The following is a 20851-nucleotide window of genomic DNA, read 5'->3' as shown; positions in this document are numbered from 1 at the left end:
CAAGTCCTTCATGCGAAATGGAACACGGAAATGGAAGTATTGTCGATGTCAAAATTCAGAAACATGTGTCATGTGTGATTGTAATTGTAAATATGGAGAAATCAACGAGTAATGATGAATGGAAGAAGAAAAAGAAATCACGATACAATAATTTAAAGTACACTTTATATATGAGTTTATTCATCGGATATGCAATGTTTTATTACAATAGGAAATCGTATAGTTCCTTAATACCTGCTTTACTACAGTCTCAATACTTAGGGGAGAGTGAACTTGGTTTCATTTCCAGCTGTTTTGCCTTCAGTTATGGATTAAGTAAATTTGGATGTGGTATTTTATCTGACAAACTTCAACCAAAACAATTGTTTGTTTTTGGTCTAATTGCTACGGGAATTTGTAACATATTTTTCACATTTATTGATGGCATAATGTATTTGTCCACCGTTTGGTTTGTGAATGGTTTGATACAGGGCATAGCTTGGCCGCAATGTGCAAAGTTGCTGAGAGTGTGGTTTAAACCAGATGAGGTGAGACATGCTAACCACCATGTTATCTTAGTGGGCTGCAAAAAACCTACTGGGCAACAGGGCCGAACAGGCTGTAACAGAAAGTATTTTGCAGAACTACTTGCAGGCTGCAGCACATTTGGTTGTTCACAATATTGAATAATATCACAGAGGAGATAATATATATGCTCATCTTGAACCGAGTTGTGTGCCATAAGCAATATTGTCAAAACAATAGCTAATAATAGCACAATAGTACAGCACAATATTGTTGCAGCCAGTGGGTTAAACACTTTATCTAAGCTACAGTAATTTGAAATTGCATCTTAATTTAATTATGTTTTAGATTGGTACATATTGGAGTTTATTGACTGTTGGCTGTAACATCATGTCAGGATTTTGTCCTTTAATAACCATACATGTAATCTCACATTACCATTGGCATTATGCTATGCTATTGCCTGGCCTATTGGCTGTTGTTATTTCTCCACTTTTGTATATGACAATTTACAACTCTCCAAAAGAGGCTTGTTTAACTGTTGATGACAAAATAAATACTGGGCAGAAGAAAAGAGATGAATATGCTTGGGGAAAAGTTTTTTTACAGATTTTACATAGTCCATTTTTATGGGTGCTTCTCTTTGGAGATTTTTTAACAGCCATTATGAAAAGTGCATTTGGTGACTGGATTCAACTTTACCTAATACAAGACAAGAGACAATCACAGGCAACAGGTACTAGATTGTAATGGTTGACATAACCTAGTACACATCAGGTGGTTTATTGGCTGCTTACATGCAGAGATCAATGGCTAATAAGTGCATGTGCAAGGGCCTTGCTTAGTGTCATTGTTACAAAGGAAATAGTTTATTTAACTGTTACTTTTACTACCAACTTGCTTCTACTGTTCTATAGTTATAGTAATTTATAGGAAGTGAATCAAACCTTTATGTTAGCTAGCACAGTAGTAGTAGAGCAATTTTTAAATTGGGATAAACACTTCAGGAAGAAAGAAAATGTATCTGTTAATTATCAATAGTTTTTTCAATAAATTTAGTTCCTGGGTATAAGTCTGGTATTGACATTTAAATTACCCATTGTTTAAACTTGATTCTGGTTTCTTATGACTATATTGAATCACAATTGAAGGTACTTGTTATATTTAATGTTTATTTCAATGTACTGCCATATAGCTGGATTGGCTGTGACATTCTTTGAAATTGGTGGCATCCTTGGAAGTTTCTTAGCAGGTGTAATCACTGATAATTGGATACAAAAGGTAAAAATGGTACATTAATATGGTAATTATAATCATATGATATAATTTGTAACCACATAAATAATTTTTTTAGCATGATCCAGCTAAACTCTCCAGTCCTCGTATGCCAGCTTTTATATGGTTATACGCAATGCTGCAAGTGTGTGTTTATTTCCTGAGGACGACTGTTAACCCATCATCATCAACAGTAATATTTCTATTTAAATGATATTTTTTCAAATGGAAACACTTGAAGACTTGAGAGAATTCCAAACATATTTGCTTTGGTAGTTATTTATAGGAATTTTACTGTTTGGGTGTGGCATGGCATTATCTGGTTCAACGTCACTATATGGCTTAGTTGCAATGGAAAATGGGCCACCAGGTTTCTCTGGAACAACTCATGCCATTGTTGCTCTTGGTTCAAGCTGTAAGTAATAACTATTTTTAAGGCATAATAATTATATACTTGTTATATTCATCACTGCAATAAGGCATAGTTAGAGCTAAACAGAATCATCAAAGGGAGTGCCCTGAAGATTAAAGCATTGAACTTCCAACATAAGCTTACACTATAATGACAATTGTATGTTGTATAGGTTAGCATTAGGTTAGCATTTAACAAAATAAGATCATTTGATGGAAACATTAGTTAATATTACATATTTATCTGGTAAAATATCAAATGAAACAAATTTTACAAGCATATTTTTGAGACAAATTATGCTAAAGCCTATTTTTTACATTTTTTCTTTTAGTTGGTGGGATAATGGCAGGCTATCCACTAGCTATGTTTGCTAAATTGTATGGTTGGCATCAGACTTTCTTTCTCCTTCAAATTATAACTACTATCAACTTAGCTGTTCATTTTATCACTAGGGACTTAAACAAAAATATGGTAGATGCAATAAAGATGAAAAAACTGAAAATAAGTTAGATAATCATGTCATAGGTGATATAGGCTAGGAATAGAATGCCCAATTGAGTAAAGATATTGAATAAAGAATACATGCTGTAGTCAATTTTATGATACACTAAAGAGGGTAGAGGAATTTTAATTTTGAAATATACATTGTAGTATGAATATTAAAAAAAATGATACCATTACCACTAATTAAAGAACATCATGTTGCTCTCTATTATTATCCTTTTGGTAGCAATGTGGAAATCAGGTTTCACTTGTTTCCTGGTACATGTTCTCCAGCTCTTGCATTCTGTTATTAATTATCTCACGGGTGATCTGTGAGTAACGCAAAGACAATAAGCAAGACAATAACAAAGTATCAAAAAAAAATTTGAAGAACAACTTTTGTATTTTTTATGATTGTGTAGGATGGATCGATCAAGGCATACCTCAATTGGAGTTCGTTTTGTAATGTGAACATTCTTTGCACGATAAGATTGTCGCCTGCGCTTATAATCTCTCTGTTCTGCCAATAACTCCAATTCTGACTTTTGATTATCTGCTGTCATTTCTAAGAACAGAAATTTTTTAAGCAAATCTGATTTAAAATTACTATGCCTTTATTATAAACCCAGAATATTAGGTTTGGAACACAAAACCTCCCCCTGAAACCAGTTTATAGGTCTCTAAATATAAATGGCAAGAAGAGAGAAAAAATATGTACCCTTAGAATCCTGTGTTGATTCACTTAAATCCGATTCAAATTGGTCTCTTTCTGCTTTTCTTTTTAAACTTGTTATCTAGAATTATATTTTAATGAACATATGTTATGTATAACTGATTTCAATAAGGACAACTTAGAACTGTCATTGCCTTTCAGCAATTCAGAAGGCCTATATAATTCCTTATATTCATTTGTGTTGCTTGTCTGTGAATTCCTCAAAAAATTCCTGTGGTGTCAAAAAAGTTCCTCTCAAGCTTATATGTCCTTTAATAAATAACTTTTTGCTTTGTTAATTTTTTTTAAAAATTGCCATTGATGTTATATTAATTATGATACCACAAACTTAAATCATTTTGTTTTTACCTTAATATCAGCATTATACTGGTTTAATCGTTCTTCAGGAGTATACATATATTCATGTAAATCAGAAGGTATAGCAAAATTTTTCTGATTGCTGTCTGCTGTTAAAAACAATATAAATCAAAAGCATTCTTAGATAATGATACAGATTGATAACCAGTGAAACAATTTTGTGACCATTTGTTGTAAATTCATATTACTTACTCATATCATCAGCAGTAATTGAAACAACTAAAGATTTGTCATTACTATAGAATGCAGATGAACTCTGAAGATAATAAAAGAACACACAATTTAAAAATCCTGAGTTCTCACTAATTGAATTTTATTAGAACCTTATGCATCAGACAACAAAAATAGAAAAAATTTTACCTCAAATGGAGTAAAACCTATCTTCTTTAAATAACATTTGTGTTTGTGTTGGTCCAAATCACCCACTTTAACCACATGATGAGTATTAAATGGGCACTGTGCTCTTGTTATGTTCTGTAAGAATTTATTTGAATGGATTACTCAAAAAAGTACTATAATCACATGGGTGGCATCTTTTTTATTACTTTTGTCACAAGCTAATTAGGTGACTAAATCCAGTGGTACCACATCAAGGGGAATAGCAAAATGGGCAATGTGCAATAAGCCTCGATTATGTCCTGCTAAGTGAAATATACAATAAAACCTGGAATGCTAACTAGGCTGTCATCTTTAAAGCCAAATTTGAAGGTAGTTTTTCTATGTTTTTTTGATATTACAGTTCACTGGTCTTGCTACCCTGATTTCTAGAATATATCCATCCATATGAAAATGTGGATGTGTCCCCAAACTCCACTACCCCACCCCCCATGAAATTTCCAAGTAAGCATCAAGATTAAAAGAATAATACCTGGGAAAGTAGATGCTTTTTGTCCCAATGCAGTCTTTCTGAAAGGTTATCTATTATTTTGTTACACTCATTAAGTACATCAGAAATTTCAGTAATTTTATTTAAGCGACATTGCATTGCATGATCTGATATTTTCGCTTCCATATTTTCTGGTACTATCATAGTATCACAGAGACACAGATTATTTAATATCGTTCAGATTGCCAGGTACCTCTGTCTCTGATCCGCCACAGAATTTACATTTTTTATGCCCTCTGTGTTTTACAGTAGGTGAGCTCCTGGTGAGCTATAATTTTATCTCTGCCTTGGACACTGAGAAATACATCAAGTACAATAGGAAAGAAATTAAAAGCGCTGATCAGTTCTGATCAGTAGTCCCCACGGGCTCATGCGATGATCTCAAGTTTCATGATTTTCATCAAATTCAAATCCAATTCAAATCGATTCAAACATAGTCGATAAATTTTCATTTTCTTCATCTGGAACTTCTAGAAATGTATTGTGGAAATGACTAGGAGAGGTAGTACACGTAAGAAGCGTACATTTAGTGAACTGGATGATTCACAGAAGTCAATCGAATCATTTTTTTTGCGTGAAAAGGACCGCAAAAATATAAACGAATCACAGCATAAATTGCGTTCTGGTGAAAGTCCCGGTAAGATATCACCTAGGAAAAAACAGACACTTCTTGTGCCTTTTGATAAAACCAGTTATCCGAATTCTTTCAAAATAACGAAGATGGATTGTAAGAAATCTGAACTGTCTTTGAGCCACAAAAGGTCAAAATACAGAAATTATGATAATGTTATGTCAAGTGCAAATGATATTATCGATGTAACTCGAACAGAAACATTAGGGGACATTTCCAGCTGCGAGGAAAGGGACTTGGAACTAGTAGCTATTGAATGTTGTGAGAAGGCAGAGTCTATGGCTATGAGCCAGGAAAATTTGAAACATAGGGATGACCACATCAACTCAAATCCAAATCATGATACCAACTTTATATCCCAGGTTTCTAATAGTGCAGAGCTTGACGAAACAGAACATGATGCTGAGATCATTGAATGCTGCGAGAAAGCAGAGCTGTCTTTTAGTCAAGAAAAGTTAAAACAAAAAAACACAAAAAGTTCTAAAAACTCTAGCTGCCATTCCCCCAATATGTTTGGTCTTTTTGGTATATCAAGCTCTGATGAAGAAGAATTAGGGTTATGTTTTGATGAAGAAATGCAAAATTATCAATTGAAATCATACTTCGATAAACTGCCAGATGAAATTTTAGAGAACATATTCTGTCAACTACCATTGGTTGACTTGTTAATGAATTTATCTCTTGTTTGCAAGAGGTGGCATAGAATTATTTCCTGTGAAAAATTTTTACTTTGGAAGAAGAGATATTACCGCTACAAACAATTTTTTGAAAGCAGAGAAGAAATAGATAAAATAATCATTCAAGAGCAACTACATGTTCCCCAAGTATTTCCAACTAACTTGTGCAGGTATTGGGGTTGTCTACTAGATCAAACTTGTATTGTCAGTTCTTGCGAATTGGAGTAATGAATATAGCAATTTGCTTGTATATTTATAACATATTACACAAATGATATTGTGGTTATTTTAATATACAACAATCCAGGAATACTGATCTCATCTGTTTCAGATTTTTGACAAGGTTTCGTGTTGTTCGTGAAGATCATTCAAATCTGTTGGATATGTTACGCTTACATACAAAGTACCATCTCATTGAAAAATTTATTTTGGATGATAAGCAGGCAAGCATTTTGCATTTAATAAATAGGATTACAAGTTACATATTAATTAACTGACAGGGCCATAGTAAGCCACTTAATTGGCTGAGGGGTGTATATTCTGATATTCATGTTTATTACAACATAAGAACAATAGGATGTGTACAAAAGAAATCAGTCAGGCATAGCTATGGCTGTGATAACTGACATTCCAATAATAATTTATTTATAATTCAAGTAATACAGCAATAATTTCTTTTTAACTCTACAGTAGGTGAATTCTAGATTTGTGAAATCTAATTACACACAATTTGTTTTGTCAGGCTGATTGCTGTTGGTCTGTTGTTGGTTTGCTATCACTGGTGTCTAACTCGGTATATGACATTCAAGAAATTATAGCATGTCAATTAAAGTCATCCACTTGTCTCTTGTATGATATTCTGGAATGCCTTCATTGCCTTGCTTTAATTTTCTTTGTTTTAATGGAAAAGCAGCCAGATTATTTTTGCAGGTAGATTATAAAAGTATTTGTTTATTAGATGTTTTGTTCAGTTGATAAATGTTATAAAATCATGCTTTTGTATATTCATGGTTGACCACCTTACAAGGTGTTAATTTCTATGCACATAATCATATGATTGTTTGTCAGAACACTCACTAATCTATGACAGGTATGTAGTTTGTTCTAAGTTCAGATTAAAGCACAAACCAAAGATTTTCTAAGCAGTTCATGTGAACTTTACAAAGATCATTAGTCGTTGTTGATGGTATTGTGTTCTATTTCCAGTCACCATTACCGAATCTACTATGCACTTTATCTTCATGAAAACACTTCCAACTGCACACAGACATCATTACAATCTGCATACAGTGCCAATAAATCTGGACAACAATGTATCCTGAAATACAGGTTTGTAAAAGTGTATACACTAGCTATATTTTATCAATAATAGTACCAGAAAATGTGTTTCCGAGAGTCGTAATTTCAAACTTTTTCCGGGAAGCGTGCCCCAGAAACGCCCTAAAATTTTTTAGCCCATACTCGTGAAAGACATTGTAAATTGTATTCGTTGCTCTCGCCGTTACTATGGCACTAAACTGCCAAAAATTTACGTATTATATTTTGGGTAGTGTGGTAATGATTATAACCAGTGCAGAATTTTAAAATTAACTTTTGACCTTATATGAATTAATTTTAGAGAGTCGTCTGATAAGACTTGGTTGACGCACGAGCAAGTTCGTATTATGAATCACAACACGAAATATGGAGATGTTTTGAAGATTGTGGCGTTTGCTGGTAATATAAGATAAAATTCATTGAACATTAAGTCATTGCCCAGTCTGGAAAATGTGTCTCTATAAGAGTCTACCGTTTGTCAGGACCTAGAATAGCGCATTACAGTAATATATATAGGCCAGAATAAATACGGGAACCATATATATAAGCTCCTGTATTTCAGTAGAAAAAAGGTTTTGAGACAGTGGAAGATTTGACATGGCTAAATTATCACTGGGCTATGTACATACATAATGTATATGTGCATACATAATGTCTACATACGTTTAACAAAATCATTTAGATCTTAATTCATTGGTGAGCGGTATATGTGGATTAAACAATGTTCAGAAAACAACTGCCTAATATTTACAAAAACATTCCTGAAGAAGACCCTTTTCTGTAGATCGAAACGTTGAGACGTTTTGTATGCAGTTATTTGTTATACATCACTTTTTGCGAAGTTGTTAGAAGACGCCGCTACCACGCTCCCTGGTTAAATAGGGACTATAACACGTTACCATGTAATGTGACTGACGAGTTTATTTTATATAATCATTTGTAGGCACGGGAAAAACTACAACACTTGTTGAGTATACCAAGCTTCGTCCAAGTTGGAACTTTTTAAATGTCGCTTACAACAAGTTAGTTTCATGTTTATCGATCTTATGTAGAGTCGAAGTTCGGAAAATCAGAAAATGTTATGTCTTCTTTGTAATTTCTTTAGAATTTTTTATATCTCTGACTTTACATGCTACTCTGCGACATTTGTGCGTGACCTTCGTATGGAAACACCAGTCCTTCCCTCTATTTCGAATATCAACAATAAAACTGTTTTTAAAATCTTTTTCTGTTTTCCATGCTCTATAGATCCGTGCAAGAGCAAGCTGTCAGGAAATTTCCTCAAAATGTGGAATCGCGCACGGTTCACTCTCTGGCGTACCGAGCTGTGGGTTACAAGTAAGTGAAAGTGTTGGCTCCAGATAACTAACGAGCCAATCATTAGGCCTTTCGCGTTTGACGGCATTATGAGAAAGGTCTATTCAGCCTGGTGACTTTAAGATCACTGGTACACATCACACGAACTATCAGAGAAATCATTGCATGTATGCAATATTTTTTAAGATTTCGTGGAAAAATGGCCTCTAGTCTTCGTGTAAACAACATAATGGATAGCCTTGGCGACAAAAGCTCGAATTTTCTTCACGCTAAACGGATAGTCGACACGCTCACAAACTTCATATGCTCTTATGATGAACTTGTGAGTTCAGAGCATGTACCATACAAAGATATTAGTTCACAAGAAAGTGATGGAGATCGGAAAAAGCTGGAATATTTTAATAGTGATGAATACAAAAAGGTAATATGGATACGGATAGCAGCTATCTTAATAAATTCCTCGGAAAAAGACAAAGTTAAAGATATACGTTCAACAAATTCGAAGGAGTCTTGAGAGGACTTCAGAGGAGTTTTGAAGCCCTCCCTTTTCAATCAAGGACATTTGCACACTTTCAGGCGAATCGAAACGAAACATAATACTATCATGTAGACACTGGCAGCAAAATGATTCATGTTTCCTGTTTAATAGAACGCATTTGCCAGGGCCGCGTGATAGGGGGAACTGGGCAATAATGGCAATGTGCCCTTAACTAATTGATTAATACGTGCAAATTAAATTAAAACTATTTACCTGACATGGTTTTCACATGATGAGTACATATATATAATATTATTTCGAAGGTTTTGGAAATGTGTCATTACTATTTGTAAAGTGTATTTTTGCGTTAGTACCCCTCATTCCAAACCCCCCCCCCCCCAACCCTTCGAAATGGTCATATATTAGGTTTACTTTCCCTTTGGGCCATTGTTTAGATTGTTGTGCGCGACTGCAAAGAAATATGGGAGAGAATGTCTGATCCCGCAAACCGTGATGTAAGGATTACTCACGATGGTAAGCGTAATTGCTGCTGTGTGATACCTACCATTTGTGCACCAAATATTTCGCGTCACCTACTAAGAGAAAAAAATGCGCTGGAACATTATTCCAGTGCATTTATACTAATTCTTTATATTTTACGTATGTAACTGTATAAACTGTCCAGGGTCCATGCAGTGTAGAATTGCTCTAGTGTTATAGGGACATTCTTGTATTTATTTGGACTCGAAGTAAAATCTCATGTGCCAAGGAATTTCCTTATCATCTTTACTAAACGTCTTTTTTGCGAATATGCAACAGTATGTGATGCTTAGTATATATTGGTGACTTTTCGTTTAGGATATTTGAAATTATATCAATTGTCTAAACCGGCTCTAGATGATTACGACTGCATTTTAGTGGACGAAGCACAGGATTGCACCCCAGGTACTCAAGAAAATATCTTGTTTTATTTCTATTAACATTAAAGGGAGGGGATCTCACCGTCTCATGCTAAAGTTGGTTTATACTGAAATATTGTTTTATGCGCCTGTTCCTTCGCTGAAAATGGGTTATTGACTTTTTTTTAAAACATCAACAATACACGTGATTGGAATTGCCCTGATTATCTGCACAAGCATCTTTTTTGTGGATCCTTAAAATTTTACTTTCTTCTCCATACTGTAGCTGTCGCTGATATTTTACTCAGTCAAAAAGTTGCCAAGATTCTTGTTGGTGATCCACATCAACAGATATATGGTTTCCGAGGAGCAACAAATTCCATGTCTCAGGTTGAGGCAACTCATGTTTATTACCTAACACAGGTACTTTTTGGGAGAATTCAGCCTATACATACAATTTTAACTTTGAAATTTTAACACAACTCTCTTATAGTCTTTTAGGTTTGGTTCAGAGATTGCTTCAGTAGCTTCCTCTTTGTTGGATATTTTAAAAGGTGTACGCAGCAAGAATATTGTCGGAGTTTCCAAACCAGGTAGGCAGTAAGAGAGGAACAACCTATTATTGCTGTATTCTAGGGGTTCCAAACGGCAAATTAAAATCCGTATTCCTCAATAGACCTTTCTTATAATGACGTCAAACGCGGAAAGTCTGATTTGATACGAAATTTGATTGGCTCTGCAAAACTATCGAGCCAATCAAACTTCGTGTAACATCAGACTTTCCGCGTTTGACGTCATTATGAAAAAGGTCTATTGATAACTAGCTGCCTGTCTTGAAGTCGGAAATCTTGACCATGAAAATTTAAGCATGAAACTTGGACTAAGCTGTGGTTTGCCGTTAACGTCAATCTTAAGGTCTCTAATATCATCCTTACACGATGGAGAATTAAAGTCGATATAACATAATTTTATCAATTTACATGCATGGCACTTCTGGGACATGAATGTTCAGTAAGAATGATCTAAAGTAATTTGTTTTTAGCAATTATATGTGATCTCAGCAAGTTCAAGAATGAATACATTTTGAGCAAGAACCTATTATATTCTTTTTTTTCCAGGTAGCTTTCATGGTGAACACGTTGGTCAAATTGCCATAATTTGTCGTACCAACTTTTCATTGTTCAACAATGCAGTCCTTGTATGTACAAGAAACAACAAAACAAGAATTAGCTTTGCAGGGGTAAGCATTTCCACCCTACCAAAGTAATCATGAATATAAATAACTTCAATCCATGATTTCATTGTCGTCTTAAATGTTATTTATTGGATATCCTCTACGCACGTTTGACATTACATCATTTACATTTGACATTGCATACATTTTGTCTCAAAGGGCCAATACCAAATTCTATATATATTGTTTAACAAAAGCTCTGTTCATGCATTTCGCGTATTTAGTTTCTAAGATATTTTCATCTCAAGGTTCTGGAAACATCCTCTATTTTGCTCTTTCATTTTAATAAACTGATCTCCGTCTCTCTATTCTCTTATATCATGATAGGGTATCCAAGGTTATAACCTGGAACGTATTCTTGATATCCATATCCTGTATAGTGGAGCTGCGAGAGGTTTGTAGTTTATACAACATAAAGAGGAAAACAAATGCTGCCTGCATGTCACTGCCCTTCTCCTTATCTGCCCTTCACTGCCCTTCTATAGTATTGTTAAGTTCATTTCTATGGCGTAATTTTATGCCATATAGAAATAATGGGCAAATTGAAAATGGTGCATTTATAAGGCACACGGCATGAAAAAATTTGGGGCTTGTATTTATGATAAGTACGCATTCTACATATGTCTTATACAAAGCATTTTAGTGCTAAAAAGCTCGCAGAGTATATGTGTGAAGAAATTGGTTGTTATCCCCATATTTTGCTCTCCCTGCACATAATTGATTCACCAGCCTGTTCCAATAAATTAGACTATCCACACTCTTCATAATTGACTTTTAGACAATCATTATTGTCAAGGAATAACCAAATCAAGTTTATTCTATTTTTTACTTTTCAAGACGGGATAAAGGACAGGTTTATTCAAAGATTTCGTTCTTTTGTCGAATTAAAAAACTATGCTCGTAAAGCCCCCGATGTTGAGTTGGCCGGTAAAATCAAGGTAGGCAATTTTAAGATACCCAATTCCCGTACCTATCCTGTGGTGCACGGGGCATATTACAGGTGCATTTGCACTCGCGATTCCTATTTTTGTAAAATGCGAACCTGGAAACGTGTCCAAATCTTGATAACTTGTCATCTTCAAAACATCTTCAACTATCTTGACTTTCTTTACATTTGTGTTTTTAAGATTGTGGAAACACACCACATAAATATTCCAAATTACGTGGCCAGAATTAAAAACCAGTACTGCAAAGATATTGACCAAGCAGGTACTGTAATTACAAAATTTTTTATATTAATACAACAGAAACATTCTTTGGTTGAGGTGATTTTCATTATCTACCTACAACCCAAGTATCCATAAGTGTCCTTACTTAACCCTAACACAAAATTTGGAAACATTTTAGAGATCGTGTTTAGCACAGCCCACAAGTCAAAAGGTTTGGAGTTTGATACTGTGAGAATAGGGGAGGACTTTCTACAAGATTTGCCAATAGATGAACTAAGTAAGTAAGTTTAAATGTAGTGTAAGAAGAAAATTACTATTAAGGATGGTTACTTACATGTGTGGTTAGGGCCGGCCGTAATAATGGTAAACTTTAAAACGACTCCGATTGGCCACTTCTGTCACTAACCATAGTGGTCTGTCTTGATAGTTTATATAACTATTTTCTATCCCAAAAGGTGGTGCTTCAACTGATGAAAAGAATCTACTTTACGTGGCCGTCACTCGTGCAAAATTTCGTCTACAATGTTCAACGTTGTTATGCAACATTTTGTCTCTAAGAACGGTAATAATTAATTTTTATCTTTTCTACAAGAAGATGCGATTACCTCACAAAAAACCACTAGAACATGTAAACTATAGGCCCTCCTTCAGTCGCCAGGTTAAAATAAATGAGGGGCAATTGAGGGTCAAAGAAATGTTTGGGAGGGGGCAAGATCGTATTATATATAAGTGGAGCAAATATCGCATAAAACTACTTATCTACGTGACATGAAAATTTCTGGGGTCAAATGGGGGGCAGACAACAAAATTTGAGGCGGGAGGCAAGGGTCGCCACTGTCCTTTCGGGAGAATAACGTCCATTTATGATCCTTTGCAGGATTTACTTGTATCATGCGAGGTTCTCCAAAATGTACCGGTGAGTATCCTGGGCGGTGAGTATCCATGTTAAATAGACGAGACAGACGTACAGATAGAGGAGGCGGGAACACTCTCCTCCGTTGAGACTTTCGTGTAAGAAGTATTAAAATGAGTAACGGGCAGACAGGTGGGGATCGGGCAGGCGCAGGTTAAGAAATGCCTGACTCCGTGTGCCAGCTTGACGTTCCTGTCCTCAATCCTAAATCTGCCTATCAGTGTTTATTGACCCGCGATCAAACATTGAGGAAAATGATCGTGAATAAAAAAGATCGCCCTTCGCCCAGTGGCGTACGGGAAATGATAATTGGGGGGCACATATTCATATATTCATGTTGTGCAAGATTAATTTTTTTCAAATCCATTGTCTTTACAGGTCTGTTAACATGAATATATGAATATGTGCCCCCCCCCCCAAAATATATCATATCCCGTACGCCACTGGCATTGCTTGTGATCTCAAAACGTCCCTACTTCTCTTTCGCAAGTTTTCTTTATCAGGGGCTTTACCAGAAGTAAAGTTTTATATCAGTGCATATTTTGTTTTTTACAGGATATTGAATCGGAAACGTACTGCGCTGAGTGTAAGGAGTTGTGTGATTTCACTGGGTCATTTGTGATCATGAGACGTGCTCAGGTTTTTGTGGTAAGATTGATATTCCCTAATAATATTTATAAATGTCGAGGTACGTACATTATTTAATTGGAGATACCAGATGCCTGAAATACCAACACCTTTGTATAACATTTCTCGCCGAAAATTGATTGCTTACCCTCATTCCTACGTTTGTTCAATAAACAGACACAGTTCATATCAGTACCAGGGGAAACCACACTCCCCTTAGTTATTTTTTCGACGCAGCCAGATTGGAGTTAATAGGGACCTTGAGCATGTAGGACGAAACACGACGACGGCAGCTATCTATACAATGATTCATTGAAAAGAAATGAATTATTAAATACCTATGGGAGGTTTAGACGTGATCTACGTTCTGTTTACATCGGCAAAACGTCGTTTATTACGTCCTATGTAGAACGTCTGCATTTCAGGACCCAGTGAGCGCTTCCTCGAATTAGCCCTAAAGAATTTCCCTAAACGTAAAAACAATGTTTTCAACGTCTTTTATCTCATTAAATTGGTACAGTTGATAATATAGAAGAACGCTTTACCATAATAATTTAAAGGAGTATTCCAGCCACGTCGCCGTTGTTGCCGTCTTACATGCTTAAGGTCCCTAATACTCGGCTACGTGTCGTTCCTTGCCCCAAAATTTTAATATATCCGCTGTATTTTCTTGTAGGGGTCGTCGCAGAAGATAGACGGCGGTATCCTTTGTTGTAATTGTGTATTAAAACGTGTTCCTTTTATGGGAAATCTCTTAATAAGAAGACAAGAAAACTAGATAGTGCGATCCTAAACCTAAACGTGGAAACTATAATATTGTTAGCGTTCTTTTTAATGCAGGCAATAAGTTATTTTTAAAATTTTAAGTCTTTCGCAGTCAAAATAAATTCATTAGTTGCAGTTTAAAACGTTTCTCACAAATTACAAAAATCATGCAGAAAATTTAGAGAGAATCATGACATTAGCACCTGCATCTCTGCTTTATCAAATATACACCTGCGTTTGCTGCTTGCACAACCCATTTGATTTACTAAATTGACACTCGACTCGCTGTCATGCAGTGAAGGCGTTTATTCAAACGCTTAACCCGCTATGAAACGAAAACGTTGCTTTACATGATCTATGGAAATTTGTAAATGTGTCTATTCACCTTGTATATAGATTATTTTTGTCAATATTTTGTACTTTTGTGTAATATTAAATAGAAATTCTGCGATGGAATTGCTCAGGAAGTCGATTGTTGAAAAACGCTTACATCCCGAAATAAAGGCATTTTCCATGCGTCGTTGGTGTACGGTAGTCTGTTAAACAGGCTAATAATCAAATTAGCTTGTAGGTACGCCACGTAAGTCTTTAATACTGCAAATCTTTCAGTTCATTAACCCGGGCCTTCATCAGTACCATAAATATTAATAAAATAAAAATAAATATTAATAAATATTTATATTGCATTGACGAAAGCTTTGCAGCATTAAAGACTTACGTGGTGTAACTACTAACCTACAAGCTAATCACTTATTGATGTCACCATGCAAACATACAAGAGCATTTAAATACTGGAATCAAACCTCAGTCACGGAGATAAAATATTTGTGTACCAAGTATTAATGTAGGGTTGAAATACAGTCACTTTTCTTAAATCACAATTGAGTGTAGACTGTGAAGTGAAGTGAAACTTAAAGTGGATGACGAGGAAAATGTGTTGTTTCACTTGTTTTGGCCATTTTGACCAAAAGAGTGAGAAGACCAAATGACCAATTATGCTAGGTTTTGCTACTTGAAGTATCCGATCAGTACGAGCTAAATGTGCGAGGGCGCATTTTGAAATGATGAATCACCGTTTTCTGAATCGTCTTCTGTGAATAATTTACAAGACAATAGGTTGAATATCGGAAGAATAAATCGATTTTTTGATCTTTTAAAAACTTTATAAAACCGCAGTGTCAAATTATAGTATGGATTTCCTACGTGAGGAGGTTGAAAACCTTAAGAAACTTGGTTACAGCTGGGAACTGGAAAAACATCAAATCGAGGAAGCAATTATGAAAGCCATAGCAGGTTGTTGTACACGCTATAAACATGCTCTAAAAACATGCTCAAAGACATGATTTTACAATGAAAACATGTCAATGTTTTCTATAAACAGATCTTTTTTAAACAGAATCTGATTTGCAATTTTGTTGTATTTAGATAAAAATGGAAACATTCCAGATGAATTTTCTGATGAGCAGGTGCCAGAGAAACCTGCAAGACAAGGTTGTTGCAAGTACGGCCTAAAAGTATGTGGTGCGATGACACTTGTTGTTATGATTGCCGCACTTGGATGTGTAACAGTCTACAATAATTACCTTCCATTTGAAGTGTATGTGAATAAAGTCGTTGGTGACTTAAACTACCCTGTTTTAAGAAGATGGCGTCATATGGTATTGCCATTGCATCGATTCTTTGATATTCAGTCATACTCAATGGCTGAATGCTTGATCAATAATCCATGGTTTGTACCAGGTAAATGTCACTAAGCAATTTATCTAAATCAAGTACCAGAGTCTTCTTGAGATTAATTGTCATCATTACCTTCCAGATGAACCGGATTGCAGCATATGTGAAGATGCAAAAAGTGTATTAAGGGTGGAAAATGTGACCAATTTTAATGAAGATTATGTTCCTTGGGGCAATCCAACCATTATCACTGATGTTCAACCATATGTAGCAAGAGAATACACAATAGAAAACTTTTATGACTATTATTTGGATCATAAAGACCTCTTGGATACAGATATGTGTGAAGTGTCATCTCTTGATGAAAATGTTGACTCCATTGAAGATTACTTCAAGTTACTAGAGAAATTGGGTCCTGAAACGCCAAATATAAGATGGTAGTTATTCCATTTCAAAACTGATTCCATTTTCTACTGACATGTAGCATTAGTAAAATACTACATTGGTCTAATATCATTTAGCCTTGTTTTTCCTTTCTATGTTAAAGGAAAGTGTGTTATGGTGAAGGTCTTCGGGCTCTTCGGAAATACCTGCCTAGGCCATATTTTGTGGAGACTGAAGGAGCTTTAGAAAAATATCTGATGATGATTAATAACAATGAAGAGATTCTTCCAATAGTATGTACATCTGGTTAATGTTTAACCAAGTCTAAATTTCTAACTAACCTGCGCTCATAAAAATTTGAAAAAAATTTTTGTACATTTTGTAGGCCTACATTTTCTACATTAACTACTACCTACATTAACTTTTGTGTTATGATTACAGCCCACAGGTCAATATGCTAATTCTTGGGTTGCTCAAGTGACTGGTTCATCTGACATGGAAATAAATCCCATAGCAGAATGTAACACAACCTGTTCCAGTTTCAATGTAACTTTAAACAAAGGCGAAGTCTGTAAGTATCTGTGCCTGTGGTAAAATAAGCAAAGCAAGCAGTAAAATAATCAATAAAACTCATCAAAAGTACATAAATAGCACCTTAATTTATTGCCAAAAGGAAAAAAGGTGAAAATCTACCCTGGCAAGAGGTCTAGACAGTATTCCTTGCAGAAATAGCTCTTCCCCTTGGAGATCTAAAACATTAATTTTCCGTTGTGAGCAATAAAAAAGCCGTAGCGTCTATCCTAAAACATCTAAATCATCACCGGCATATCTGGGTTAAAATACAAACGGACCATCTAACCGTTTTACATAGGTTATACTATGAGGGATAGCATTGTTTTGCACATTAATAGAAAAACGTTTCAGACTTGAAATCCAGAATTAAAAAGATATGTATGAACTTTCTCTTTGTAAATTTTTACAGTGTACTTGAATCAAGATATGTGGTATGTCGATATCGTGGGGAATCCTTCAGATGAACAAGGAATTGTTTTACTCTCTAGCTTTGCTTGATACCAATGTGTTAAAATGAATCATTGACATGTTTGGAACGTTGACATTGTAGATTGTTTTAGTATTGCACTATTGCATGCGTTTATGGTAGCTTCAACAGAATAGATTTGTGATCAAACACAAATAAATTATCATTTGCGACTGTCAGTTTATTGCTTTTGATTAAGTGGAGATCATTCAGTGCTGTAGCGAAAATTGGGTGTTTATGAAAACGACATGTGTTTTTTGCACTCACAAAATAGGTCATCATTTTTGTAACCCTTATGACGTTACTTGGATAGGTACAAACTACAAAATTATAGGTTTTTAGCTCAATTCATGATACGGTAAATGACAACGTATTTATCTTACACGTCCTGCAAATAAATGCGTTTGATGTTGACCCTGATTGCCTGTGAATACAAGTCTCATATGTAGCTACAGTGATTCATAGAAATGTCACGATTTGTTAAGTTGCAATTCTTTTTCTTAACCATTCCACAATGTCCGCCATAACTTTTTCAGCCTCCAACAAATTTAAACCATGTACTTTTACAACGCAAATTTAGACTGAAATTTCGTATAATGAATTCCGAAACTTAGTTAATCCCCTATTTCAACTCTAGCCCTACCCTGTCGGCTGTTGAAATCTAGTCGCAATTATCTCATCAGGATTATTCATACGAAACTTTATTTGAACCTAAAGATAACCTCTTACTACAGTAAATGTATCATGTACATTTTTTCGAATACTTTATCCCGAAGCAAATTTCATCATACATACATTTTAAGTAAGGTATTACATTTTAGTGGTTCTTATTCACCAATTATAGCTGCATAGCGCTCTTTTTCAGGCTCCCTTTTGTTTGGATGTTCGGGGTCTGGGGCTTCGCATTGATATTCAAAACTCCATCCAGTTTTCGGATTAGATGATTTGCTAGCTCTCCAACAACCTATAACGGGATTGCGCTGTATAGACATTTCTTTCAAAGCTTTTTTCTTTATGAAGTACACATCAATGGGGACAATATGTGCAACAACTTTCATTGTTCCGGTATTTTGATGATGATTCATTGGATTGAACATAAAATACATCATACGATCACCGGATCCAGATGTCGGCGGCACATTTGCAAGCTGCCAAGGCCTCATAACATATCCTTTTTGGGATGAAGAATACTTGAGAAAAGCCTCGTCATCATCATTTCTTTTCACTAGTCGCCAAATTTCAGACATATCGGTTTTGTAATTTTTTTTAGTGTAGCCATTTTCTGGCATTATGGGTTTATACGATGACCACTGGACATTGCCTCTGTGAAACAAAGCCCATGGTTTAAATGTGGTACCGTATATAGGACTATCAATTTGCGCAAAACCAAGAATAAACATTTCTCCTGCATCCAAATGTGGCCTTAGTATGCAAACGTAAGGCCAGTCCTGCTTATCGTTTAATTTATGTAGGATATAGCTTTTTATCTTGTCGAAAAGGAGGGAATTATCTCGGGGATTAAATGCTTCTGTATTCATTTTAAGCTTGTTTAAATCATCTTCCATATCAATACCTAAGCCCTTCACCCTATTTTCAGTATTTTGTACGGCCTTTGTGTAAACAACGGCTTTCTTTGTAAAACGATACAGTTTTTTCAGCCAAGCTATTTTTTCGTTTTCAATATCCGGGCAGCTTGATTTCCCATTTTTTGCGCAAAAGAGATCAAAAAATGCAAAAATTGCTTGTGTCCCTCCGTACGCGTATAATTCGACGTGTTTCATAAAGCGTTCCACCCGTCGCGGCTCGTCATTGCAATAAGCCCTCATTATTGGTAACAGCAAACCAGTTGAAGCCTCCAGTACTCCGCCGAAGTCGACGTCTAGAAGATCTTCGAGGTAATTTCTCACTTGCAGAAACTGGGTCTCTTCTATAAATAGTTTTACTTCGCTTTGCTCGAGAAGATCTTCTTTCTTGCAAACTTGTGCTTTGCTTAAAGATGCGATCATTTTCTGGTAGCCACGCATGTGAAATCGAATGCTCCTCAAGGCAGCAGTCATTGCAAGCTTGTTGCTTTGACTTTCGACGACCCTCTCAAGGTTATTAATATCACTTTTCAGTTCCCTGATCTGATTTTGAACAATGTCAAACTGATTCTTCATAAAGTTTGCAAGTTCATCAAAGGGATTAGGCGTCAGAAATGTGGTTAATATAGAAGACACTTCACCAAGGCTATTCAAGGCCGGACCGATCTTTTTTAGGAAAGACTTGAAGGAGTTAAAACTTTGGGAAATTTTAAGACCCGATTGCTTGCGCTTTTCCAGAACATTATGGGCAATTTCTGTCGCGCCATCAGTAATGGCGAACGCCGCATCAACCATATCTTGAGTTATGTCATAAACTGGTGGTTTGCCTGATTCTAAAGCTTTCCTCGCTCTAGCATCTTTGTTTATTATATTCTTCTTTACCACCGCTTTAATGGCTGCAGGGCAAGCGAAAATTGGACTCAACTTACAACCAAGTTTCTTATGGGAGCCCCTCGCGCAGCTTTCTGATTCGATATTTGATACGATTGACGTTTCAAACTTAGTTTCGCCATCGATGAAAATAGTGAGGTCAACAACTAGTGCTTGAAGACAAAGTAACTGTATAGAACTCGATTGAACCTGTACAAAATCGAAGCCTAACTCAGGATCAATAAATCCAGCCAAAGAAGCTTTGCCTTTCGTCTCGCTTGCATCAAATGTGGCCGACATAGAAGGCTTGATTGATTCACCGGGCTCGTTCTTAGGTTGAACAATAATCTTAAAATGAACAGCTCCTTGTGGTGTAAAATTGTTGCACAGAGCGTAGGAAACGCCCGAAACTTTAGAGGCGTTTGCTTGTTGTTGAGGTGTTTCGATGGACATGAAGATGACCATCGTCACCGCAATAGCACGTATACAATATCTATCCATCCCTACCGTCAAACAATGTAGTAAAGCGACCACAAATGTTCTTTATATTTTATCCGTTCTGTGCAGTGATCTCAACTGAACACAACGCGACTTTTTTGGTGAGGTAATGTAATCTCCTTAGGC

At 35.6% G+C, this 20851-nt stretch overlaps 4 protein-coding genes across 5 annotated transcripts; 3 read left to right on the top strand and 1 right to left on the bottom strand.

Annotated features, from left to right (window-relative positions):
* Positions 1-69: 69 nt before the first annotated feature.
* Positions 70-2725, top strand: LOC114533554 (glucose-6-phosphate exchanger SLC37A4-like). The gene is made up of 6 exons (XM_028555085.1): positions 70-527; positions 853-1240; positions 1700-1785; positions 1859-1972; positions 2056-2194; positions 2523-2725. Exons 1-6 carry the CDS (start codon positions 93-95, stop codon positions 2699-2701), a joined length of 1341 nt encoding a protein of 446 aa, XP_028410886.1. The 5' UTR covers positions 70-92; the 3' UTR covers positions 2702-2725.
* Positions 2726-2838: 113 nt separating this feature from the next.
* On the bottom strand, positions 2839-4923 carry LOC114533555 (U11/U12 small nuclear ribonucleoprotein 48 kDa protein-like). 2 transcript variants are annotated; one of them, XM_028555086.1, is made up of 7 exons: positions 4633-4923; positions 4125-4238; positions 3957-4020; positions 3756-3853; positions 3393-3468; positions 3118-3239; positions 2839-3004 (listed from the first exon to the last, which is right to left on the bottom strand). In XM_028555086.1, the coding sequence occupies exons 1-7, from the start codon at positions 4792-4794 to the stop codon at positions 2933-2935; spliced, it is 708 nt and encodes a 235-aa protein (XP_028410887.1). In that variant the 5' UTR covers positions 4795-4923; the 3' UTR covers positions 2839-2932. The 2 variants fall into 2 exon arrangements, with proteins under 2 accessions (XP_028410887.1, XP_028410888.1); XM_028555087.1 differs by having other exon boundaries at positions 3756-3850.
* A 149-nt stretch (positions 4924-5072) lies between these two features.
* LOC114533535 (F-box DNA helicase 1-like) lies at positions 5073-15125 on the top strand. The gene is made up of 21 exons (XM_028555067.1): positions 5073-6128; positions 6290-6401; positions 6701-6888; positions 7165-7287; positions 7577-7674; positions 8219-8297; positions 8524-8613; positions 8779-9013; positions 9526-9604; positions 9929-10015; positions 10256-10392; positions 10463-10562; positions 11088-11209; positions 11531-11597; positions 12041-12141; positions 12331-12412; positions 12551-12649; positions 12828-12934; positions 13250-13288; positions 13841-13933; positions 14589-15125. Exons 1-21 carry the CDS (start codon positions 5140-5142, stop codon positions 14688-14690), a joined length of 3129 nt encoding a protein of 1042 aa, XP_028410868.1. The 5' UTR covers positions 5073-5139; the 3' UTR covers positions 14691-15125.
* A 631-nt stretch (positions 15126-15756) lies between these two features.
* LOC114533524 lies at positions 15757-18142 on the top strand. The gene is made up of 6 exons (XM_028555054.1): positions 15757-15970; positions 16103-16417; positions 16494-16788; positions 16899-17028; positions 17177-17306; positions 17718-18142. Exons 1-6 carry the CDS (start codon positions 15868-15870, stop codon positions 17804-17806), a joined length of 1062 nt encoding a protein of 353 aa, XP_028410855.1. The 5' UTR covers positions 15757-15867; the 3' UTR covers positions 17807-18142.
* The last annotated feature ends 2709 nt before the right edge of the window (positions 18143-20851 follow it).

Source organism: Dendronephthya gigantea, unplaced genomic scaffold, assembly GCF_004324835.1.
Source record: "Dendronephthya gigantea isolate DGI-Jeju-01 unplaced genomic scaffold, DenGig_1.0 000092F, whole genome shotgun sequence".
In the NCBI taxonomy this organism is placed as follows: Eukaryota; Metazoa; Cnidaria; class Anthozoa; order Malacalcyonacea; family Nephtheidae; genus Dendronephthya; species Dendronephthya gigantea.
This window is presented reverse-complemented; position numbering and strand designations above follow the sequence as displayed.